The following is a 26225-nucleotide window of genomic DNA, read 5'->3' as shown; positions in this document are numbered from 1 at the left end:
CAGTATCGGAAGAGCAGAGGAGCAAGTAAGGCAGGACAAATAAGGTGTTGAAATTTACAAAGAAAGAAAGAAAGAAAGAAAGAAAGAAAGAAAGAAAGAAAGAAAGAAAGAAAGAAAGAAAGAAAGAAAGAAAGAAAAAGAAAGAAAGAAAAGAGCTGTTGATGGAAGGGTGTGAACCCACCTACCCAGAACCCCAATACCGCCTCTTAGCTGATTCTCCCCATACAAAAGGAAACAGGAAACAGGCAGGCTCAGCACAGAACCAGTAGGGCTAGCGCATGCTCAAGAGGCAGGTGTTCCCCCCTCCTGTCCTGTCCTTATAAATCCCAATTTCTCAAGCCAGGCGTAGCGAAGATGGCAGTGAGGCCTCAGGTGCCAACTCGCCAGTTGCAGAAAATAAGGCAGAGTTAAATCAACGGATGCTCTGAGTACGCTGAAGGAGGCTTCAAAGAGTCATGGAAGATGGCAGCTGGAGAGTCAAGAACTGGGCCAGTGGGTGCTCCCAGTAGTTCCCCAGTCAGTGCCATTTTAAACCCCTTCCTTCTGTATTGTCCCACTCACCTTCTATGTAAGCCTATGGACTCTCTTCTCCCCTTTCTTCCTGCTACTTGGTGGCCCCATAAGGACGTTCTCATGTCATCCCACCACTGAACGTTCCCACTCCTGGCTCTCCATATTGACCAATGTGTATCTCAAGTCCACATGCTCAGAAGCCCTGGCCAACACTAAAGTGTGCTGCTTATATACCACCCCATAGTGCTTAAAGCTCTCTCTGGGTGGTTGCAATTTAATGATGTGGGCTATACATTGCTCCCCACCCCCCAGCAAGCTGGGTAGACAATTTGCTGACTTCAGAAGGATGGGAGGTTGATTGAACCTTGAGCCGGCTACCTGAGCCCAGGAAGAAACTTGGACCGTGAGCAGAGTCTTCACGGCAGTACTGCTGTTTAACTACTGTGCCACGAAGCTCTCAGCAGGTCCTCAGGGGTTGGAAGAACAGAAGACATCCTCATGACAGGTTACTGTACAATCCCACGTTGTTGGGCTTTTTTTTGCAGATTCCTATATGGAAGTGCCTAATATATTATGCTGCCAATGTAGCAGCTCTTGCTTCCTGGTTATAGAAGGAGAAATCACTGGACCATGGAAGGTCTCCCTTGTTCCCTCCACAGGGGGTTGTTTGTTTCTTCATTTGTGCTTTTGTTTCAGTCAAAAACCTTCCATCTCTTCAGATGAGCTTAAAGATGTCTTGGGTGTATCAGCTTAGGAAACGGTGGCGCCAGGACCATGTTAAAAACACAGCCATCACTAGAATAAGATCTTCTGATCAGTGAAAAACACCAAGTAAGTTAGCGTCCCTGTCTTGGATGCCCAGGGGGAATAAAAAACAAAAGAATCACACTTGAGGTGTGATTTTTGGATTTTTTTGGACTACAGATACCATAATTCTCCATCTTGGGAGTTCCGTCTGCCTTGTAGACACCTAAATGGGATGGAGCTGGGAGAAAGGCTTTGAGGCTTTGAGGCTGAGCTCGGCCTCGCTCCAGTCCAGCTTCCTGTTCCTGCCCCAGTCCAAGCTGGGAGCTTCCTTTCCGAACAGGAAGCTTACGGGGAGCTAGGCCTAGCTTTGGCGCCAAACCTTTCATGCTTTTGACCTTTCTCCCAGCTGCATCCTTTAGGTCACTGCAAGACAGGAATAACTCTCCAAATGGAGAATTATAGTATTCGTAGTCCAGAATTTTTATAAAACTATCCCTAAATCGCACCCGGAATCTCACGAAGGGCCAACAAAGAGCTGTGTCATGCAGAACTTCCAACATCCTTTCCAGGTTAGGTATTATCCAGATCTTGCCGGATGCTCTTAAATATATTCTGAGAGCTGCCCCCACCAGCATTAGGGTGCTATTCCACACTCACGTCTGGACAGGAAAGTTTCAGAATAGATTTAATGGCAATGAGACACAGTGGCGCTCTTTTAGTTGATCAGCCATCGTGATCCATGTAGCAAGAAACCTTGACTCTATTGCATCGTGTAGATTTAGGCTGAGTCCAAACCTTTGCTGTATTTATTTCTGGAGGAATTATGGAGATGCTTTATCCCTTAATTTTAAACCTGCTGCTTTAATTTAGCCCACTTGGAAAATCCAGGCAGGAGGGACAGTTGAGTTCTGAGTTTAGAGGGCTGCCTCCTACTTTTTATAGAGAGTTTTCCGGTGAGGAAAAACACGGATTTCCTTGATAGATCTTGAGGCTTACATTTCACCTATTGGAGGCAGAAAGGAGAAGGCTATGGGAGACCTTAGCTGTCTGAGGAGCATGGGTCCCGTATTTCTCCCTGTCTTAATAACCGCAGCAGTGAGAGTAACCGTTTGTTATTATTGCACCTAGCCAACATTTTTGCTATAAGGATCTCCGTTCTAGCCTCGTGGCCACCACACATACATCATTCTTCTGCCTTTACTCATATGAGAGCCTCACACAATTGAAAATGATGGGCATATATGAACGATAGGTAAAATTAAAAACAAATTACTGTATTTTTCAGTGTATAAGACTATACTTTTGTCTAAAATCTTTAGACTAAAAATTGATGGTCGTCTTATACACGGAAGTAAGCTGAGGAGAGAACAAAACCAAGTGGAGGGGAAAAGCAGGGATCAAAGTGATTCTGCAGCACTTTGATCCCTTTCCCACTAATCCCAACTTAGATTTCTTAATTTTGGATTAGAAAAGTGTATGTGTGTGTGTGTGGGGGGTCTTATACATGGGGGCATCTTATACATGGAAAAATATGGTAAAATGTTAAGATGGACTTTTTTCACCAGAAGCAGGCTAGTTCAATAGAGTTATCTTGGCCATTTGCTGAATCTTGCTTTGCACGTGTGGTGGGGCATAAATTGCATGCGCATATGCACATGGAAATAAGCAATTCCCCTTATTCTGTCCCCCCCCCATAAACTTCAAGAAATGAGTAATATAATTAATGTATTGATCCATCTGTCTATATCTTGTAATGACAAGTTGTTTTTTCAGGCTTTGCAATGAGTTGTCCAAGTGAATTACGTCTTTAAAAATAACATTTCAAGCTCTCTATGTATCTAGCATTCTCTGGTATTTTCTGCTTTAAAAAAAAACCCACAACAGTTTTGCGCTCAAAACCGCCCCACCAATCGTGGGAATAGATGGACGGAGATGAGTGCATGATTTTCAGTGAGAAAATAGCTAAAGGAAGAAGATTAAGCTGCTGTTCTACACTTAAGTGCAGACTCCAGGGTTTCATTTTTCTTCTTTTGTTTTTAAAGAATCTATATGTGCTGTTTTAAATAAACTATAGATTGGTCCTAACAGAGACAACGTATACACCGAGTTTGCACATAAAAGTAAGCCAAGTTGTGGTTTGTTGAGTCCTTGCTTGGTGTTTTGCCTGAACTACCCCCTGCAAACAAACTGTGGTTTGTTGCCCACCTACAAACCACAATTAGAAGCCATGGTTTACTAGTGTTTACTTTCAAACACTGGATTGTTCAAAACCCATACCATGGCTTGTTCCCTAATCTTCCCTCTTAAACAGGGTCTGACAAAAGGGGCAGGCGAGAAGCAGACCAGATATGAGGAAACAAGCCATGGTTTATTTGGACAGCTGTAGGGCAATTCATAACTAAAGCAACAAACAATGGTTTAAATAAATCACCTTCCAGCATGCTATGTGGTTGCAGTCCGTTCTCATCTACAGAAAGTGCAGTAAGGCAGCCCCAGCATTCTCTTATCATGACACCAATCAGTCCAAGTTCTCTTGATTGCAACAACACTACGGCACCAGATGTTCCCAAACCACTGAGTTGGGTTCCTACTTCCATGATATTACCAGAATTTCCCAGGGGTGCATGTATTGAGGACTGGAGCTCATGTGTCTGCTTAAGTGACAAGTGGCGAGCAAGCAAGCATGAACTAACATCCACCTTCTGAATGTTGGCTTGTGTGAGTATCTTTAGGATCATTTCCAGGAACTTAAAAAATGAAGTGAAATATTGGGAGATTGCTAGCTATTGACAAAGGCTAAGTGGATTGAAAGCTTTACCTGCAGGTTCCTTAAACGCTTCGATGATTGCAGGCATATTAGTTATAAACATCTGTTGACTTGTGTGTTCTTGGCTTGCTTCTGTTTCCCATCGTCTTCATCTGAGTCCAGAAGAAAATCAATGACGTGAGATGGAATATGCCAAAGGCTATAGCTTTGAATGGAAAATGGCGATGCAGTGGCCAAGTGGTTATTTTGTTGTTAGGTTTCAAACTGTTTCTGGTCTCCCCAGTGGAGTTGCAAATAATCACCAGGGCAGAAGAGTTAAAAGCCAAGGCTCTGCAGAAAAGCACAGGGACATGGTGGTGCTGCAGGTTAAACCGCAGAAGCCTCTGTGCTACAAGGTCAGAAGACCAGCCGTCGTAAGATCGAATCCACGCGACGGAGGGAGCTCCTGTCGCTTGTCCCGGCTCCCGCCAACCTAGCCGTTCGAAAGCATGTAAAAAAGCGAGTAGATAAATAGATACCACCTCGGTGGGAAGGTAAACAGTGTTCCGTCTCTAGTCGCGCTGGCCACGTGACCACGGAAACTGTCTATGGACAAACACTGGCTCTATGGCTTGGAAACGTGGATGAGCACCGCGCCCTAGAGTCGGACACGACTGGACTAAGTGTCAAGGGGAACCTTTACCTTTTACTATGCAGAAAAGCATGATCAAAATGCAGACCGAGGGGGACTGCAAGAGATCAGTAGAGGGAAAACAGTCCCTGTTCAATTTGAGGGAACCATAGAAAGAGGACCTCAAGGCCATTGAAAGGGTGGTGGCAGGATTTAGTCCCCACCCGTTACTGACTCTGGAAAATATCTGTTCTTTCTATCTGATGGGTGGATGGCTGCCATTAACTCCTGTGAAGTCTTGGATGCTGGGAGTACATGGTCAATATTAGAGACATATATATATTGGTTAGGAAATAAGCAAATTCACAGTTAAGTTCTCTGGACAGTCTCTGAGAGTCAGCATCCAGATGAGGTTATTTGTATACACATATATGTAATAACAAGTTGTATAGCTGATGTTCTTCTTGTCTCTCATGAGGCACATGACCTCATGGCCGCCACCTCACTCTCCCTCATGGTAGAGCAAGCTCTCTCTTTGTTTTAAATTTCCTGCAATAAACACTTAGTGTGTGAGGAGGAACAGAGTTCTCTCTACAAGTGAAATAATAGGTTGCCCACAGTTGTGTTGTATGGGAGATGTTCCTCAGAGCTAAGCATAGTGGGCAAGGGGATTTTGGGAGACCACCTAAGTAGCATAGAACCCCACTTTGGTATGAAGACATGTCACATTGAGGCATATGGGCCCCAGTCAGCTCTGGAGAGTGAAGCTCCCAGTGCAGAATACTGTATATTACTGGTACCCATGGATTGCCAAGGTCATTGGCTGATTCAACCTCACAATACTCTTGCATGGACTTTCATTCAGAATTTCTGAAATTTGGGGCGAGCATCAGGCCTTGATCACTGTTGAAACAGGCTGCCTCCACTTTATATACTGTGAAGAGGAGGGAGATATATGGAAGGGAGAAGAAGTAGAGTAATTCAGCTGACCTCTCTATATAACTGATGTGTTTCTGTCTCTGCTTAGTGAAAGGTGAGGGCTTCTTCTTCTTGTGCTGTTGAGGGTTTGCTAACCAGCATTAAGCTAAAGATCTTGGGGGTTCACCCTTGCTCGTCCAATTAACCATTTGATTCCTGAAAGCAGCCTTTCTGTTGCATCTAACTTTGCTAAGCCATGTCAGGCCCAGAGAGTCTAAAAGGAAATTATACTCCATGACCATCTGAGTCTGTAAACAATATGGCTTCTCGCCACTGATGAGTGCAGAGCAGCAAGCCAAACCAATCAATATGTCAGCTTAAAAGCAGGAAATGCAAGGATATGCAAGATGTTCTCGGGTGCTGGTTGAGCCTCAACTAAGTACAAATAACAGCAACACATCATGGTTTCCATCCAACCTGGTTTGCTTGTGTGACTCCCGATGCAAATCTTCATCTGTTTGCTAGCTGATGAACATGACGTTGGCTCACTGTAAAGCAAACCTCCCAACAGCCTCTTGTCAGACTTAACATCTTAAATACAAAATGGAGCACGTATGTGTCTCCTAGTCGGCTCTGTTGGAAGCAGAGCTGACCAGAGTTATGGGAAGAAGCAGTCTTTCTGAATCAGTTTGTCAAATTGAATTGTTCCTGTCCCCTTTCGGACATCTCCAATCCAATTTCTCAAAACCATTATATTTAGAGATACAAAAATATAGGAAAATGAACAAAGATTCTTCACACGATTGCTGTAAAAGTCTTCAGCCAGATGTGAGATCTGGGCAGGCATTCTTTTTCTGTGCCAAATATTTTGAAGAGCTATTTTGGCTTTAATGAAATGGTGAGGTAAAGGTATGAGTAGGGAGAAAATATACGATGGAGCAACATATACACCCTTCAGTCGCTCAAGTGAACTAATATTTCCAGACCTATTATATTCCAGTAGGAATCTCAATTCTTCCTGCAGAATTTGTAACTCCAGGGGTTTGTAACTTAATATCTGGCAAGCTGACATGATGATGATTACCGTATTTTTTGCACCATAAGACGCACTTTTTTTCCACAAAACAGGGGGGTGGAAAGTCTGTGCGTCTTATGGAGTGAAGAAAACAGATTATATTTTCCTATTTTCTTCTCCTAAAAAATTGGTGCGTCTTATGGAAAGGTGCGTCTTATGGAGCGAAAAATACGGTATGTCTTGGTTTTAACTAAAAATTTTGCAGAGCTTGAAGGAATAAGAGCCCATTACAGTAGTCATTTGATGCACCAGGATATTGTAACTCCGAGGTCCTGGAACGACTGAATATTGTAGCTCGAAAGGTATTGGAAAGACAATGAGTGCAAGCTATAGGATCTGTATACACCACCTCCCTATTTACGTATTGTAACACAAACAGTTCAGTTGTCAGGACTGATTATAGGGTGACATAGCACGGCTGGAGAGCCAAGCAATTGTTTTGAAATGACTGTAGTAAACTAGTGTTCAAATCTCACTTTTAAAAGCATTTTCATTTTCAGGGCTACATTTTCTTTAATTATTTTAACACTCTGTACATTTAAGATGTCACCTCTTGACACCTTCAGGGCTGGAACTTAATCCTTTCCATTAAGATTGCCTGCCTGGAAGAATTTAGCAGATACACGAGATTCTGTGCACAGAATCTGGTGTGCATTCAGTGAGCCAATGTCTCTTAAGTACCATTACATGGCTTTGCTTTTGGGTTTGCAGTTTCCTCTTTTCCCCTTAACAATTCCTTTCGTCATGCATGTTGAGAACGCAAAGCATGCCTATATACGTAGCTAACGCCGGTGTGCATCATTCCTCCAACTAGCTTCATGGTGGAAAGAAACGAGAAACATGGCATATCCCATCGGTAGGTATCATTTTACCTCTAGTCTGTATTAAGGAAGAAACGAAAGAGACTTGTATCCGCTGATCTCAATGTCTGAAAAGAAATTATTGCCGATTTGAAATGAGACTCCTTTTTTGCGACTAATGAGTGGCTTTTGTATGAAGTATGCAGATTAAGGGAATACACATGTGAGTGTCTTGTGTAATTACTTTTGCTTTTATTCATCAGTGGGGAGGAGCGAAGCTCTCTGTGGAGATGTGTTCGTACAAGAGAGAAATCCATACCAAGTGCCTTCTGCTGCTTTCTTTGCAACAGGGATCAGAGCTGCACAATTTGCTGAAGAGACAAGCCTCTGTTCAGCTTGAAAGAAGGCTTGACTTTTCAGCGGTAGAAACTGCAGTGAACGAATTAGCAAAGCAAACTTCCACTTTGTATGCCTCTCTCTTAGAAACATAGGAAGCTGTCTTACGTTGAGCAGACTATGTATCCACATGACCCCAAAGCTGCTTTGACCAATGTCAGTTTTCCAAGGTCTCGGGCAAGCAGAGATTTTCTCATCACTTGCTCCTGGATTGTTCTCACCAGAGATGCCAGGAACAGAATCTGTATGCAAACCATGTGCCGGTGGGAGCCAAATTAATGTCCCCAACCTTGGACCTCCAGATGTTTTTGGACTTCAACTCCCAGAAATCCTGGCCAGCAGAGTTGGTGGTGAAAGCTTCTGGGAGTTGTAGTCCAAGAACATCTGGAGGCCCAAGGTTGGGGACCACTGCAGTAGATGGTGAATCTATTAGGAGCTATCCAAAGTGCTGAATTGTGTTCCCAGAAAGATAATGTTAGTCCAAACATTATCTCTTCTAATGTTTGGACTAAAACCCAGAGTGGATATTGAATCACTGCCACAAAATCAGAGATAACAGCTTTTATTGGCTTGTGCTCTACCACTGATGTTTCGTCCGTTCCCTTCTAAAGCTGGACAGTAATTTAAAGCAGCTCATTCTGAATACTAAGGACCTAAATCCAGTTTGTAATCCCAGCTAGATTTGACCCATGAAAACAACGAGTAGATGACAAGTCAAAGCATCTGTAAATTCCAGTGACTGAATGGATCTGCTCTAGTGGGGCCCATGAGTTAGATCCAGGCTTGTTATTTGATATATTCAAAGTTGGCTGCTTTCTGAGCGATGATGACACATCCTTATTTTGGAAGCTCAATGCAACCAATTGCAATTTCCCATCCACCACCTTTTTAAAATCTCAGATCTGGTTAGAACTTGGAAGAGTTACTTCTCCCTGAAGACGTTTCTGGTTATGATGGTTGGGTGATTATGATCGTTGACATCAAAGAAAGTAAATTTTCTAACTTCGGGGGGCTGTGGAATTTTGTGCAATATTTGGCAATCCTTTTGCACAAAACATCATTCTTGCAAATGTAAGAAGTCCATAGAAAGTCCTAGGAAGTTTCTCACCATCTTCTTTCACCAAGGAGGATATTGCCGTTCTTCCTTCTTGTTTGTGAGAAGAGAAGCAAGGATTTCTACCCTCAAGGGTTCATGCCAAAAGGTTTTTGTTTTAAAATCCTTGAGGTTTTAAAACACAGCCTTGTTTTTTAAAAAACAAGACTGTTTGACCAACATCATTATCGTTGGCATCATTGCCGCTGCTAAGGCACTCCAGAATCAAGGCTCACGTTTCCAATGGTTTTAGATTTTACTTCCTTCCAATGGATTTTGAGCTTTAGAGGTGGGGCTTCAATCTTGCCAAGAAACTCCTCCCACATTGAAATCAAAATGACACCAGGGAGATGTACAAGGGCAATCAATCAATCAATCAATCAATCAATCAATCAATCAATCAATCAATCAATCAATCAATCAATCAATCAGTCAATCAGTCAATCAATCAGTCAATCAATCAATCAATCTTGACCTAGATTTTAAAAATTGGCATTTTAATACAGTAGGACCATGGTATCTGTAGAGCATTGGTTCCAAGTCCTCTGGCGGATGCTGAAAAATGTGGAAGTTTGAACACTATGCATTGCATGGTCTCTGTTTCCCTCAAGTAGCCACTTCTGCTAAAGACACCCTGGAAATACATATAGATAGATGTATTTTTTGTTGTTGGGGGGTGTTCTTTAGTCTTTTCACCCAGTGGATAAGTAAATGAGCAGAGCAGATACGGATTCCGTGGATAGGAGAGTCCTCCTGTAATCACTTATTGTCTATTCTCAACATCTAAAGACATTGCTGGTCACCTGATCCATCTAAGTAAAAATGGGCTTTCAAAGAGATGAATTGCCTCCAAGACCTGTTTTTCTGTTGCCTTTATCTTTGCTACACCCGCTTGCAAACCTCCGCCCATTTTCTTAGCTTAATGCAGCAAAGGGGCCTCCGATTTCTCCATGGTTAATCCATTCTCCATTTCATCTGGCGACACACTCCTTTCCTTCCACCCGCGTCCTGTGGTGTGTATGCTTTTGCTTGTTTGGATGCCCTGATTGTGAAAATGTGTTCAGAGTTGACCTACCTCTTGGCCTGGTTGGGATGAACAGGAAAGAGAAAACACGTTTGTTTTTGTTTTTATTTGTTTTTATTTTTTTGTTTTTGTCTTTTTGCTGATCTTGTCGCATTCTGCAGCTGCGTTCAGAAATGCTACTGTAAATCCAACAGGGCTAACCAGCACCCTTGCAGGATGTCAGAACTGTCCACCATTACCTTGTAAGTGTACGCGATCCTGTGGCAATATCTGTGGTCGGTGCATGTTGCTACTATGTGGTCCATAAGATGTAGCGGCCGCTGAGGGTGGCATCTGTGTTCCTTGTGCGCTGCATGTCGGCTTTGTCTGTTTCGTTTCCACTTGTGTGCTGTTTGCTGTTTGCCTGAGTAATGAAGCTGAGCGCTCAGTGTCTGAAATGTTTTGGCTCATTCAGGGGGGAAATGTTGGCTGTTGGTCAGTGTGAAGAACCATGTGCCAAATGGTCACTCATCATGGCCAGTGAAATTTATCTTTTTCAATTACATTTTGTTTTTATTTATTTTGGGATCTGCCCTGTCTTTCAAAACAGCTTCTGACATTCGGCAGAGCTACAGCAAAGAAAGCAACCCAAGTGGGGTATTTTCCCCCATCGAAACAAGGTGTAACATCTCCGTGCACCTTGTTTACAAGTAGATTCTCACACCCAGAGGACTGCTAGAAGTGCACGTCTAACTCTAAACCAGGCCTCAATGAAATGAAGAAGAAAAAAGGAAATTTTAAAAATGAAACAACCTCTTGTTTTGTTACTACAAAATTAAGGGGGTGTAGAATAGAGGAGAGAGGGTTTACATGCAGTCTGTACAGCATACATGGCCCATCCTAAATGTGTTGGTTTAATGAATTTGTTTGTTTACCTTGCTGTTCTCCTCAAGAAGGGCACTCTGCCTTTTTCTCTGTATGACTCACAAATAAAATTTGGGTGGTTTCCAAAGAGGCACTTGAAAAAAATAGCCTCCCCTTCTCATTGATGGGGCCAGAGAAGGACTTCCATATTCTGTTCTTCCTGCCTTCATTGTCTCCCAAATATCCATCTCTAACTTTCCCCTTAACTGTAGAGGATGAACTGACAGTGGTAGCGGCAATAAAGCTCTCAGAAAGACTTCAAGGCATCCAGATGTGTTTCGAAAGCACCAGGATAAAAGGAAGGAAGGAAGGAAGGAAGGAAGGAAGGAAGGAAGGAAGGAAGGAAGGAAGGAAGGAAGGAAGGAAGGAAGGAAGGAAGGAAGGAAGGAAGGAAGGAAGATTAGTTCCTTTCTGCTCCACTTCATTCAAATGTATCACTTCCAGATAGGTAAAGAGAACTGGGGAGAAAACATTATACAGTAGGATCCCCATATCCATGGGGGATTGGTTCCAAGCACATCCGTGGAAGCTGAAAACCATGGATAACAGCAAACACTATACATAATGCGGTGAAAGAAAAATTCCAGGGGAAAAAAATTAGTTTTGCATAGATTACCAGAACTGGCCTCTAGAACAAGCAAGAAACCATGCTAAGTATTCTTTAATGACAAGAATACATAACATGGTCTCTTGCTCCCTTTAGTGGGCAGTTCTAGTAAAGACATCATGCAATTAATTAATTAGTTATAATTATTTCCAGATTCGGCAAATGAACAGAATCTTCTCCTGTCTTTAGGGGAATGTCGGATTACTTTTAAATGAGTCAAAGAAGAGTCAGTCCTACGTTCCAAACCTTGCACCTAAACACGCAACTCACTGGTCATTTGTATCAGTCCTGATCACTGTTGTGAGAATGTCACGAGAACGGCTGATGGTCAGATTCCAAAGGATCTCCTGTATGGAAAATGAGTGCAGGGAAATCGCCCCAGAGGGAGACCACAGCTGCGATACAAGGATATCTGCAAGCGGGATCTGAAGGCCTTAGGAATGGACCTCAACAGATGGGAAACCCTGACCTCCAGGCGTTCAGCCTAGAGGCAGGCGGTGCATCACGGCCTCTCCCAATTTGAAGAGACCCTTGTCCAGCAGGCCGAGGCAAAGAGGCCGTCCCGAAAGCAGCCAAATCAGGGAGCTGGACAGGGGACAGATTGTATTTATCTTCAGTGTGGAAAGGATGGTCACTCTCGAATTGGCCTTCTCAGCCACACTAGATGCTGTTCCAAGTCCATACAGAGCACATTACCATAGTCTCTCGAGACGGAAGGATGCCTAAATAAACTGAGATCGCTATGTTGAGTTTGGTGGTCTGGATGGGCTTCCCTTCTAGGTGGTGACGCAGAGGGTTAAACCACTTGGTAGGAGAACGTCAACCAGGAGCTGATCAACCAATGACTTGCACTCCATATTAAGTCCATGGTCCTTCAGATGCACCCTTAGGGCTGCTATTGAGATGGTCTTATCAGTTGCATTTCTCCCCAGGCCTTGGAGTTCCAGATCACCTGTTTTTGTTTCTGCAGGTGAACCAACATGTTCTTATGCTCACAACTGCCCACCCTGGTAGCCTTCAGCTGTGTTGGACCACATTTTCCATATGCCCTTAGCAACAGCTCCATTAACTCCTTTTCCAACACATCTGGAGAGTACGAGGTTGGGGGGGGGGAGAGATGCAGCTCTTTCTCATTTGGCTTTGTTTGTCTTTCAGAGTCACCACGCTTCAAAGTTTCGTTGTGTCTTGAAAGTAACTTGACTATATTTGTAGCCTCTCTGGGCTGTCTTCTCTTTTCATGTTTAGATACCTTGGACGTTTGGGAAAGAAGGGATATAAAACGTTTCAAAGAACTAGATCAGGAAGGGATTGTCAGGCTTCAGTTGCTGCCTCGCCTTTTTCCTTAGATTCTCCAAGAGAGTTCAGGAAAGCGTAGGATATCAGAGCTTCGTAGGAGTCTTCCATCTGTTCTGCTTCACGTGCAAAGCAAATGTACCCTAGAAAAACAGGGCAGTGGAGTGGAGAGGGGTTGGAGAAAACAGGGGCCATGTCGTTTTTATATTGAAGCCCTTCCCAACCCTGAGCGTGCATGAGGGTCTTGACTGCTCCAGAGGTGCATGAGAATGACACAGTTCCCCATTGCTACTGATGCCATGAGTTACTAGGCTCCCAAACTCACTTGACTCCCATTTCTGGATTGCCAGCTTATACGATGAGCATTTATATGCCATGGTAAGTTACCATTTGGTAACTGGTTACCCATATTCATTCTCAACGGAGGAAGTCCCATTATAACTAACTTGCCCCCCACAGGGTATCCCAGCCAACATGGGCCATGATCGCAGATGATGGAAATGGTCATCCTAAACACTTGAGATGCGTAGAATCATCATAGGGTTGGACGGGAACTTGGAGGTCTTCTAGTCCAACCCCCTGCCCAAGCCAGGAGACTTCCTACCATCCTTGACCTCATACCATCCCGGACAGAAGGCTGCAAGGTTGCATCTGCACAATGGCCTCTTGATTTGGGAGCAAAACTGACATCTGCCTCGCCGTCGGTACAGGACATTTGACTGGCTGGCCTGCCTGCCTTCTGTCCCCATTCCAAACATGGCCTTCCAGCCCTCCACTGTGGTCGGACAAACCTGTATTTACTTCAATCCAAGGCAGATAGCCAACGAAGAATTCATTGAGCCATGCCCTGCTTCTGTCGGTGCTGAGATATAAGGCGATGTGCTCCCCATCTGGTGTGCAAGGCTGGGGAGCAAGAGAGCAAATCCACGGCTGAAGCAGGAGGGGATGAATGTAGAGTCAGGACAACTGCACAGGTTCAGGAAAGAGATGGCACACAGTGGTAATAACCAGGAAGCTCATTTGGGACATTTCACAGCTGGCCATGGTGTCCTACTCTTCTGTGGAACTGAGTCACTGTTCTTGGTCACGGGCGCATCACTATCTCTTCTCTTGGGGTCTTAGAGCTGGGAGCCTCATGGCCCAACAGGAGGCCCGGGACTGCCTGCTTGGGGTATATTCCCAGCGGGTTGTCCCAAAATGTTTCTTGAACACCTTCCCTCCTCAATAGAGGAGGAAGAAGAGCAGGACATGGTTGCACATTCTGCTGTTTCTGGCACGGGTTTGTCCTGACACCTTCCACCTCTTAGTGGTGGCATGCCTTTAGTTTGGGTTCATCAGAGATGACACAGGCATTTCGTTGGTTCCCCCAAGTGCGTCCGGATTCTGAAAACCCAAATGCCTCCTTTTTTTTAAGCAGCCCTGTAGGTGAGAACAGAGACAAAAATTTGTTGCTGGTTAGAGATGGCTACGGACCGAAGGACGAACTGGGCTGGTTTGCACTTCGGTTCGGGTTGGGGGAATCCCGTTTTGGGGAAACAACACAAAGCGTCCGAATCCACCACCCCCTTGGTGCTTTGTTTTTGCTTTGGCAAAATGGGATACCCGCCCCTCCCCCTGCCTGCCTGACCTCCCCCCTATACTAACCTGAATATCCCATACCTAGTTGTGTTTCCACTATGGTTTGACTGCCTGCTCTGGGTCATTTTTCCTTCTCTGGCCCATCATGGACCTCCGCTGAGCAACAAAATATTAAGTACCTTTAGAGGAATGGAGGCCTGCAGGAGAGCGACTAGGTGGTCAGATCCTGCAAGAGAGTGCCTCTCTCTAAAGAATACTACGGGCAAACATTTGGGGCCAAATTAGCTGTAGTTTTGCCCTGCAGACAAAGCACAGTCCCACAGTTTCTGGGGAGGGTCGATGCTTTGGTGGTAGAGCATGTCCTTTGCATCCAAGAATGTCACCAGTCTAGACCTGGTAACATCTCCATGTTCACCTCCATGTGAAACACCCTTTTCCTGACCTTGGGGTTCCCCCGGTGAAGTCTTCCATCATGAACTCCCAACCACCACGATGGGGGATGTAGCCTGAGAACATCTGGATTCCAAGTCAGGAAAGAATGGTTTGCAAGATCTGAGTATGGCTGAGAAAGACTCAGGGACCCAAAGGCCACCACCAGCCAGGGGTTGACAAATGTGGGCCAAACGTCTGACTCGGTGTGAGACAGCTTCTTATGTTTGGGCCTCCCTAGGAGTAAGGAATGGGATCAAATGGGAATGGAGTGTTTTAGTCCAGCTGGTGAAAAGCTGAATCCTTTTCTCCTCTTTGTTAACAGAGGACAGGAATACGGAGTGCCCGCCGAGCTTCGTAAACTGGTCTTTTGTTTCTCTCCCACAGGAGGCTGGCCAGGTCGACCTTGTTGCTTATTCCACTCTTTGGGATTCATTACACAGTCTTTGCCTTTTATCCTGAGAATGTCAGCAAGAGAGAGAGGCTGGTCTTTGAACTGGGCCTCGGCTCTTTCCAGGTGAGTGTGGAGCACGCCGAAGGAAGGAAGGAAGGAAGGAAGGAAGGAAGGAAGGAAGGAAGGAAGGAAGGAAGGAAGGAAGGAAGGAGGGAGGGAGGGAGGGAAGGGAGGGAGGGAGGGAGGGAGGGAGGGAGGGAAGGAAGGAAGGAAGGAAGGAAGGAAGGAAGGAAGGAAGGAAGGAAGGAAGGAAGGAAGGAAGGAAGGAGCAAATGATGGATGTATGGAAGGAAGGAAGGAAGGAAGGAAGGAAGGAAGGAAGGAAGGAAGGAAGGAAGGAAGGAAGGAAGGAAGGAAGGAAGGAAGGAAGGAAGGAAGGAAGGAAGGAAGGAAAAGAGTGGAGGGAAGAAGGAAGGAAGGAAGGAAGGAAGGAAGGAAGGAAGGAAGGAAGGAAGGAAGGAAGGAAGGAAGGAAGGAAGGAAGGAAGGAAGGAAGGAAGGAAGGAAGGAAGGAAGGAAGGAGCGAGCAGACTCCTTAAAAGAAACTTCCTAGCGCATGCTGCGTAAACTGAGATATCGTAGCATCTGAAAAATAAAACCTAGCAATAGAGCAGGTGAACAAACGCTATCCTGCTGGCACAAGAATTCTTGTCTTTGGCACATTATATAAAAAAAGACTTTTTTGTTTTTTTAGTGGTCTAAAAAGATGACTAATCAGAACTTGGTTAAGTAGTTGGTTACTTATAGTTAGTTATTTCCAATGAATTACAGTAGGACCCCCAGATCCACAAGAGGTTGATTCTAAGCCCCTCCACAGAGGCTGAAAAAAGTGGATTGTGGCAAATGCTATTATCATAGCGAATGCTGTGCATAGCTTGATCTTTGGCTAACTCTGTTGTTCATGACATTGTGAAAATATATTTCTCTAGGAAACATGATACATCACGTGACCTCTAGCTACCTCTAGAGGCCAGTTCTGGTAACTTCATTGTTAGAAATATATACCGTATTTCTCAGTGTATAAGACTATACTTTTGTCTAAAATCTTTAGACTAAAAATTGAGGGTTGGCTTATACACAGAAGTAAGCTAAGGAGAAAAAAACAAGTGGAGGGGAGAGCAGGGATCAAAGTGATCCTGCAGGGCTTTGATCCCTGCTTTCCCCACCACTTGCTAAGCCCCACTTAGATTTCTTAATTTGGGGTTAGAAAAGCAGGGGGGCATCTTATACATGGGGGCATCTTATACACTGAAAAATACAATGTTGTGATTTTTTTTCTTTCAGTATTTTAATACTGTCAGCGAATCAGTGGATCATGGGGTCCTGCATTTCAGTAATGAAAGGATCCCTAAGTCACGTTAGAGTTCTATCAAAATGGCAAACAACGACACTCCTTCAGCAATTGAACTGTACCTTTTCAGTTGTTTTTACAGCTGGGGGTGGGGATGGTGACTACTTAAATGATGGAGGAGGAGGAATAGGAGTATGACCTGGTTCGGGTGCTGCCTCATGCTGCTTTCTGGTGCTCTGTTGTACACACTGAGGCAACCAGCGTACCAATGAGAGGACAGTATGCCTCCTCCCAGGCCAGCTACTTATAGCCTTCAGAGTTTTGGAAGGAACTTCAAAGCAACTTCTTACTTGTCTTTGAGAAACTAGAGTCAAGAGCAACTTTTAAAAAGTAACTATAACAATAACTCACCATTATCATTGGAACCTGTAGCTGTAACTGATTACTTTTTCACTGACTTTGGATAGAATACTATTGGCAGTTACATAAGTTTTCTATAGCTTACCACAGCTAATTGCAGCTAATTGGAAAGGTGCCACAGCCCATCTCGATTGCACCATGAGGTGCAAAGCCAGGCCCATAACCAAGACACGGCCCAGGGCCTTTGAATCCCTTTCAAAGGGATTGAACCCTGGTTACAAGCAGAGTTTTGGCTGTAATATGGCAGCTTAACCACTACCTCACATTCACAAGGCTCCTCAGTCAATTAGCTGCAATTAGCCATGTCACAATACTGAAACTGTAGGTGAACATGGATAGGATTTTGGTCTTTAAAAAGTAATGCCGCAGGTTCTAGCTCTAGTGTAGGGAGATGACAGGACCTGGAAGGGTTGCTGGCTTTGGACTACAAATCCTAGAAGCCAGCTGGGGGATCCTGGGAGTTGTGGTCCGAACGAAGCAATGTTTCCCAGCTCTGAGACAAAAAATACCTTGAACTGACAGAGGATTCTCATGGCCTTGTGACCAGTATCTCCTTTCTCTCCTCTTCAGGGCTTCGTCGTGGCTGTCCTCTACTGCTTCTTGAATGGGGAGGTGAGCTTTGGGATCAGTTGGTTCCTTCCTTCTGTAAATTATAAATCTGAGAACCGTTCATATCTTCATCTTCCATTCTGCATCGTGACTGTCGTTCATTGTCTGGACTGCTTCTGATGGGCCGGGATCTCCTTGCTCTCTGAAACAGATCCTTTCCCATCCCGCAAAGGATCCGTCAAGGTTGAGGAAGGGAGGGAAACCTCTTGATGCGGGCGGGGAGGGACGAGGCCTCTCTTCTGCTCTTGAATCAAAAGCACTCTTTCCTTCTCAGTGACTGTCTAGAGAAACAAGGGTCAAAAAAGACATTTAATTCCTTTTTTGGAACTACAAGACTGAGCACCTCAGAGTCAGCCTGGCCACTGAATTTTCAAGAGCCTTTAAGGAACATTTTCAGGAGATATCGCCTGCAGAGTGTTTTGATAGCACCAGGAGAGATGCGCCTATCTATGTGTTTGGACTCCATATCTCAGAACCCCCCAGGAAGCACAATTAGGCTGGCCTGGGAATTCTGGGAACTGTAGTTCAAGAAAACCACACCTCTGATTCCCACACATACAGTGGTGCCTCGCTAGACAATGATAATCCATTCCACTGAAATCGCTGTTTAGCAAAATCATCGTCTAGCAAAAAGCATTTCCCCATTGGAATGCATTGAAACCTGTTTAATGCATTCCAATGGGGAAGAATTGTCGCTGTCTAGCGAAGATCGGCCATAGGAAAGCCGCTTTGCGAACCGCCGATCAGCTGTTTAAATCGTTGTCTTGCGAAACTTAGGTCCCGAAAACACCTGTTTTGCGAGCATGGAGGAAGCTGTCAAAATCGTCGTCTAGTGAAAATCGGTTTGCAAAGCAGGGACCAAACATTGTCCAGCGAAATTCCCCCATAGGAATCACTGTTTTACGAATCGCTATAGCGATTGCAAAAAGTCAATGTCTAGCGAAAAAACTGTCATGCGGGATAACTGTCTAGCGAGGCACCACTGTATTGCACGTTGCCACAACACACTTGCCAGAATCCTGTTCCTTTGCATAGTAAGTCAGACTACAGTAGGCCCACTGAATCAATGGGGATATGGTGAATCAACCTACACCTAAGTTCCATTGATTCAAATGGGCCTTCTCTAATTGCAACTTATTTCAGCATAGTAAATTGCAGTTAGAGCAAGTCTCTTTGAATCCATGGAATGCACAGAAGAGTTGACTCACCAAATCCACATTGATTCAATGGGCCTACTCTAGTGTGATTTGCTGTGCCAAACAAGGAATTTTGACCAAAAGTGTCCAACTGTGTACACTAAAATAATAAATGAAGGATTCCAAGGGAAGACACACTTCCTTAAGTCTTCTCCTGAACCACCGTGGTTGAACTCCGAAAAAGGAACGTTCCAAACCTTTGGGAAGAAACAGGCTTCCTCTGATGTCCTTCAAAGAAGGAAGCACAAGTTTCCTTTCGAGATACGGTGTCCCACCAGGATCGTGTGCAAGCTGCAAGTGGCAATCGGTCATTCGTGCCAAAGGATCAATATAGTTTTGCTGAGGGCTAAATGTCTTCCTCACCCTTGGGCATCCCAGCTATACAGAGTCAAGCCCAACCTCATCTGCATAGCCCTGCCTTTCATCTACATATATAAATCTCCAGTCCCAGCATTTCTGGGTCCCCAGCGGGAAGGATGTGATTTGGAGAGCTAGGAATGGATGTTCATGCATGGAATCAGCACATTGAGGGAGATTCATGACCCATCACGCATGCTGGCTTGGCCTCAAACATGCAGAGGGGAAGTCTAACACCTTCCTTCCTGGTTATGTGGATGTTGAGATGGCGCTACTTCCCATGCACCTTGCTTCAACGTGATCCAATGTGTAGAAGGATCTTTTGAAGAGGACTATTGAGGTGGGAGGGGGGAAGGAGCATTGCGATCCTGTACATTTGAAATATGTGTGTGCGCATGTGTTGGCATGTGTGAGATTTCAAGGACTAGGTCAATCCATTAAAGCTTCGGGTGATTCACACACACACACACACACACACACACACACACAAACACACACAAAGGCAGTTGTAACTTACCAAATTGTAAGGATTCCACTGAAAGGCCAGAATCCTAGTCCTTGCACACACCAGCTTAAGTCTGTGGGAGTAAATTTCAACTTGAATTCCTGCAAGTTATGAAGTTGGTGTAAGCATTTGCTGTCAGACGCCAGTCGCATGACAGTCTGTGACAGCTGATGCTGATGATGACTTATTAAATGGATGGCCATTCATGGCTGAAACACATGTTGGTTTAATTATGCCACTGTAGCTTTCCAGTTGAATTCGACCATTTTTGTTTGTTTCTGGTGGGTCACTTTGATACGCATTTTTGGGGGGGGGGACACGTGGTATTTTCGTGTGACTAATGGCAGCAGCAATAGCATGCTTAAGATAGGTGCTTATCTTTTATTTTAATTGTTTAATTATCCCACCCAACTAGTGGTGATGCCTGTTCTCTGGGCAACTAACGAATCTAGATCAAAATAACATAATACTGTATAATAAGAGAAACACCCAGTTATCAGGATCACAGTTTCTCAAGGACCCACGAGAATGGTTTCCGAGTGCTGTCGATCGTCATCTGTGACACTCATGGAATTTTTGACTAGGGTTGTCCTAAAACATGCTAAATCACTGCCCCTAAAATATGCTAAATCACTGCAGGATCCTCGAGAATTGTTTTGCTCGAGAATTGCAATAATCCTGTATAGCTTCTAGTTTTTATTTTTTAAAAGGCTACGGAACCTCGGAGGAATCCTGCAAGATCTCTTGGAGGTAAAAATTTCAGAGAAATCTTGCTGCAGTCCCATAGAAAAATGTCACTCCTGCCCTCCCTTTGGTTCTCACAAAGAGTAAGAAACAGTCTGTGAGATTTGCAGCCTTCACCACTGGCTGTGCTGGCCAGGATTCCTTGGAGTCGTAGTTCAATAACATCCGGGGCCCCAAGGTCAGGAGCCACTGATTTATAACGATCTTTGTGAGTTTTCGAAAGTTCGTACCCATCAAGCAAACAAACAAAATTTGAACTCATACTTCCCCCACTTTATCTCCGTTCACACCAGAGCACAAAGAGGTACCATTAAAAACAATCATCCTCCATATCCCAGGTCACATGCTGAATTGCAAGGGACAGTTGGGCCCCTTAACTTTGTCTGTCTGGTATTGTTGAACTGTCTTAGGACTGTGCATGGATGTCTTGATTTGATTTATAGACCAAGTCCCAATGTATCCCAGTTTGGTCTTTTAGAACCTGTGCTCCATTCCATTGGTTTGGGCCCCCGAATCTGACTTGCTTGGTAAATTAACAGAGTCTTGGTAAATTAACTAGAATACCCAAACAGCCCTAACCTTTTTGCTTTTGTACCGAGATTCAAGATATTCGGAAACCTGACAGAGCTTAAAAAGGGAAGTAAACCTAATGACGTTTAGGTAGTTAGCATTTTGGGTTGTGTAGTGGGCCTTATTCAGTTTGGACTCTGGAGCTGAACTGATTTGAGAATTGGCTTCACTCCGGGCCAGTCCGCACTGTGAAATTTGGTGCAATCTAGCCTGTGCTTATAAAAGCTCCTTTTTTCAATCTATTTTAGCTCACAAAGAACTCTTTTGCATCTCAGTGAATCAGCCCAAAAAGATTGCATGCCCCAGCCCTGTGCCAGAAAGGTGCGGGACAGCCCTTGAAGGGGAAGGACAGATCATTCTAAGTAGAAACGCAAGTGGTTAAGGTCTTTTTCCCCATTCCCAACAGTGCTATTACGGAACTGTATAACCTAACTATATGCTACTGTGGACATCTTTGTTCCAGAACTTGCCCACTTTGATACGGGTTTCCCACAAATCAGTTCGAATAATCCTGATTCCATTCAGATGTTGTTATTTCTCCCAATCCAGAGCACAGCCCTTGTGTGTGCTTGTGTGTGTGTGTGTGTGTGTGTGTGTGTGTGTTTTTGCATGTGTAATTTTTAGATACTGTATCAGCATGTTCCCAAACAGCTAAGTACATTAAAAAATGACCTTTTAAAGTTTCTCCCTAAAGGTGCAATCAGAGATAAAGAGAAAATGGAGGAGCTGGAAAGTCAACCGGTATTTTGCTGTGGATTTCAAGCATCGTCACCCCTCCCTGGCCAGCAGCGGAGTGAATGGGGGGACTCAGTTGTCTATTCTGAGCAAAAGCAGCTCACAGATTCGCATGTCGAGCATAAATGCGGAGAACCTGGCCACATGAATGCGTGAAGCCACTTCTCCCCGTCCACCCCTTGCAAAAGGAACAAGAGAGCCCCCCTTTGAAAACAGACAAAAACAGAGTCATAATTATGGTGGCGTGTGGGTTGTCGTTTCTGTCTCTTGTGTGTTTTTCCAAATCCATCTCCCTTTTAATTAAAAAAAGAGACGCAAGATCCTTCCGGACGTCAGAAACTCGTAACCTCAGACAGATGGAAGAGAAGGGATCGAAGAGTCTTGTAAATATGCAACCGCGATCATCCATGGGGTGGGTTGGAGGGAAAACCACGTCCGACCCACCCAAGCTGCAAATATTCCCATCGTTGGCTTTGTGTTTCTGGTGATCGTTGTGCCCTCGTGATTTTTGGTTGTCAAGCTGATCCCTGTGAGCGAGCACCTCTTGGACTCCCCACCTACTTTGGTCGTTGTTCCGAAAAGCATCTCCAAATTTTTCCCCCCATGACTGAAAATTTAAAGGTAAACACCTCGGTGGATATACTGCAACCAGCCGTGTCTTTATGACTATCGAATCGGATTCCACCAGGAGGTTCTGGGACTCCACACACCGTCCGCCGAGGTGCGTAGAACTGTGTAGACACCAGCTTTCGACGCCGAGCTGTGATCCACACCCAAAACGTGGAGTGGTTGCCATTCTTTCTTCCTTTATTCAAGAATGTATCTGAAATTTTAGGTGAAGCTGTGAATTTGCTAAAAGGGACATCCCAGCAACAATAGAGCTCTATTTTTTTAGATTGATGGGTTGCTTTCTCTCCCTCCACTCCATTATTATTATTTTTTAAAGAAAACCGATCTAAAATGGGAGACTAGCTCTCACATCACGTGTAGACGAATCCCGGGAATTTAAGTTCTCCGGAACGATCCCTGTTTCCCCTTTGATGGACAGCTGGTCACAGAATCCAGAATGCGACCAAAGGTGGCAACATCAGATGCCTGGTTGACTGTTGTTGGGCATTACACAAAAATGTAATCTCTTTGCCATGGGAAGGTCCACACCAAAAAGGGCTAGGATGATACCAAGGCTGTGGATGACCTAGCTAAAACAGGGGGAATCTGCTGTGGTAAGTCTCAGAAGGTCTCCCTGTGGTCAGGACACCTGGATGTTAAGAAGCTATGGCAGAGAAATGGCCGGACTTTGGAAGGTGTGTGAAGGGGACTGGTTTCTTTGAATGTAGACCCTTTTTCCAACTGAATGTCTAGACAATACATAAACACACAAAGAGTCAAGAATGCCTTTGATTTCCAGGTGAGGGACACAGGAATCATCTTTTCCTGATCCTGCCTTATAGTCAAAAGCCACAGCTGATACATAGCTACTTCAGCCGAATGCAAACAATGATGTCAATATATATTTTCCCGTCCCGGAGACCTTGTGCAAGGCATGACGTCTCCAAAGGACTCTGAATTGTACCACTGTGGATCATTTTGAGCCTCTTGTGATGTTTCTAAAGCCTCTCTAACCAGTGTGTGTGCATGTGTGTCCATGTGCGTATGAGAGAGTGTGTAAATATCAGAGGGAGAAAAAAAATATAGATAGAAATATAGGATATTTTGTTGAATACGAAGAAATGGATGCAAGCTGGGTACAGCCTAGAGAGCTGCAGTGGAAAGGCTGAAGTTCTTTTTCTTTCATTGACATGAATGTGGTTATTTTCATTCAAAGTTTGGGAGCCTAGGGAAGAAGGGGCCCTTGGTGGCAAGCCAGGATCTGGTCTCTACCCAAGAAGCATTCAGTCCTCCTTAAACAGATGACGCAGTCAGTGCAGTGATACATGTTCCTCACTAGAGCACTTAGGTTGACACCCACCCACCCCTTCCTGTTAGAAGAAAGAGAAGGGGAGATCTCTCACCAAGAGGTCCTCCACGTTGAAGGTCCCGCAAGGTTAGGGGAACTGTAGCAGTGCCGGCCCTACTGTTAGGCTGAGTAAGACAGTAACCTCGAGGGGAGTGACTGCGGTTTCTTGGCTGTTGCTTCGGAGCCCCTTGGCTGCTCCTCTGTGCTGAAGGATGAAGCTGAGCCTGCTGTGCATCTCATCCTAATCCCCTAACTTGACTTGTCCCAGCCCGTCCATCTGACGGGCGAGTCACCAGACAGCCTAGTCTGCTTGTGTAGGTGAGGACAAAGATGTGGGCAAAGAAGGACCGTTTTATCCTTCTCTGGTGGCAAGATGTCTTGATCCGTCCTGGACTGCACTCCTTCCTCTGTTGTATCACACAGCGTGTTGTCAGCCAGGACTGTGATTGTCCCCTTCGATGCACACGTTTGCCCACGTGTTGACATCCGTGCTTGCACATCTGCTTTTGTGAAAAGGGATGTGTAGGGATTGGGACCCAAACGGTCCACCGCAGCACATGGTCTGGGTTATGGAATGGAGGCCCACCAGATTCTCAATGTTTTCAATCATCTCCTGATTTGTTTGTTTTTTTTCATCTCTTGATGGCTTTACAGAAGCAGATGCTTTATGAAACTTTTGGTAATTCATATTTGGCTTGACAGGTTGTCTGTGGTGCAAATCACAGGTAGCTGGGTGAGGAGGTGGGGGCATCCTTGCTCAGCCTATCAGCCAGTAGGCCGGTGCAGAAGGAAAGCTGGACCGCTGTCTCAGAAGGTGGCGGCAATGCAAAAGGAAGAAGAGGAGGGGGCAGGACCAGGAAAGGAGGCAGGGGGGCAGAGGGAAAGGGGTGGGGGGCATCTGTTTTGCCGAAATGGAGCACCAAATGGAAAAAAAAGTTTGGCGCTTTGTTTTTGCAAAAGAGAAGGCATGGACCTAACCGCGAACCGATCTATGAACCAACCCAGTTCCTGAGTTGTTTTGGTTCGTCATTTGGATCATGCCCATCTCTAATCCAGGCCTACAGTAGTTAGAGTGGGCCTGTTGAAATCTATTTGAATTACCCATATTTTTCCATGTATAAGACGCCTCCCACTTTTCTAATCCAAAATTGACATCTAAGTGGGGCTAAGCAAGTGTAGGGGGAAAGGGATCAAGGTGCTGCCGGATCACTTGGATCCCTGCTTTCCCCTCCACTTGTTTTTGTTCTCTCCTCAGCTTACTTCCGTGTATAAGATGACCCTCAATTTTTAGTCTAAAGATTTTAGACAAAAGTATAGTCTTATACGCTGAAAAATATGGTATTTTCAACATATATATTCTATACTACGTCTGGACCCAATTCAGTTTAGACAGGTTTCAGACATGATCTGTGATAAAGCTCACCTGGAGCAAGGGCATTTTTCTACAAAGTTGCAAGAATGTGGAATGTGTGATCATCAATTTAACTCTCTAGAAAACAAAGCATTGACCTCTCTTGATGTGCTTCAAATGGTGAATTGAGCTGAATCCCAAATCCTTTCTTGCTTGTGTCAGATGGGGCAAAAATAGTAAGTAATAAACATTGATGCCTTTATACAAAACTGCCTGTGCGCGATGATACATGGTGTGTGTGTGTGTGTGTGTGCGTGTGTGTGTGTGTGTGTGTGTGTGTGTGTGTGTGTGTGTGTGTGTGTGTGTGTTGGGGGGAGGTTAATCTCAGAGGAAGGGGTCATTGTGAGCAAAAGGATTGTACGGATGTAGAGGATTGGACTGTGAATCTGGATTCTTGGTCACACGTGGATGAAGTACGTATCATGTTGCAAAAAAATCTGAGTGGCCAACTTTTTCCTAAGAGTGCCAAAAGACTAAACGTGCCAACATTTCCATAAATGTGAAGACGCATCATTTCTACCCTTCCATTGGACCTCTATGATGTTTTAGCCACAAGAGTAGGAAATTTGCCCTAGCTGTAAATGGACCGTCAAAAACTGCACAGATGTCAGGGCAGATCCTTCCATGAGTAAGAAGGGGGCGGGGACAGCTTACGCTCCATGGGCATCAAGAGGGGCCCTAACCCTGGTTACAGCGAGTTTGAAAAGGAAAACCTCACCAGTGTTGAATGACAGCCTCTGTAGAGCAAGTTTCAAAATCCCGTGGATGGCAGTGGAGAATTTTGCCTGCACCATGTTTCTAAGAGGGTGGTTACACCTGACAACTGGTCATGATAATGTGATGCAGTTGATTCGGCTGGACTTGGCCATAAAGAGCTCATGTTGTCAAGGGTGGGAGTAACTTGTGCCACTGGGTACACACAGCGGTCAAGTCTGCATCCACAGGCTTCTGATTTTCCCCATCTTTAGTTCTCCTCGGTGCCTGAATGGTCCATGGCTTTTTCATTTGTCCTACGGGTTCACCCTCCGGCCCTTTTCGTCTGTGTTGCCAAATTCATGATTTTTTTGTGCACCATTCAAAATTGATGCCTTAGTTGTACAATAGGATCACCGTATCCATGGTGGATCGGTTCCAAGCCCCCCTCCGCCGATGCTGAAAAATGCAAGTGATAGCAAACACTATTTTAATAGTCAACACACTACATAGCATGCTCTCTGCCTCCCT

General features: G+C 44.8%; 1 protein-coding gene across 8 annotated transcripts in view; it reads left to right on the top strand.

Annotated features, from left to right (window-relative positions):
- The window catches only part of ADCYAP1R1 (ADCYAP receptor type I), a 116533-nt gene extending 92105 nt beyond the window's left edge, over nucleotides 1–24428 (top strand). Inside the window, exons 14-18 of one of the 8 annotated variants that reach the window (XM_078378301.1) lie at nucleotides 7445–7486; nucleotides 10105–10185; nucleotides 15141–15270; nucleotides 17488–17529; nucleotides 21593–23725. In XM_078378301.1, coding sequence (XP_078234427.1) covers nucleotides 7445–7486; nucleotides 10105–10185; nucleotides 15141–15270; nucleotides 17488–17529; nucleotides 21593–21781 — 484 coding nt within the window. In that variant the 3' untranslated portion in view covers nucleotides 21782–23725. Of the gene's footprint in view, nucleotides 1–7444; nucleotides 7487–10104; nucleotides 10186–15140; nucleotides 15271–17487; nucleotides 17530–21579 lie in introns of all 8 variants that reach the window. The other 7 variants (XM_078378300.1, XM_078378304.1, XM_073002812.2 and 4 more) reach the window with 7 other exon arrangements.
- The last annotated feature ends 1797 nt before the right edge of the window (nucleotides 24429–26225 follow it).

This window comes from Pogona vitticeps, chromosome 6, assembly GCF_051106095.1.
Source record: "Pogona vitticeps strain Pit_001003342236 chromosome 6, PviZW2.1, whole genome shotgun sequence".
NCBI lineage: Eukaryota > Metazoa > Chordata > Lepidosauria > Squamata > Agamidae > Pogona > Pogona vitticeps.
This window is presented reverse-complemented; position numbering and strand designations above follow the sequence as displayed.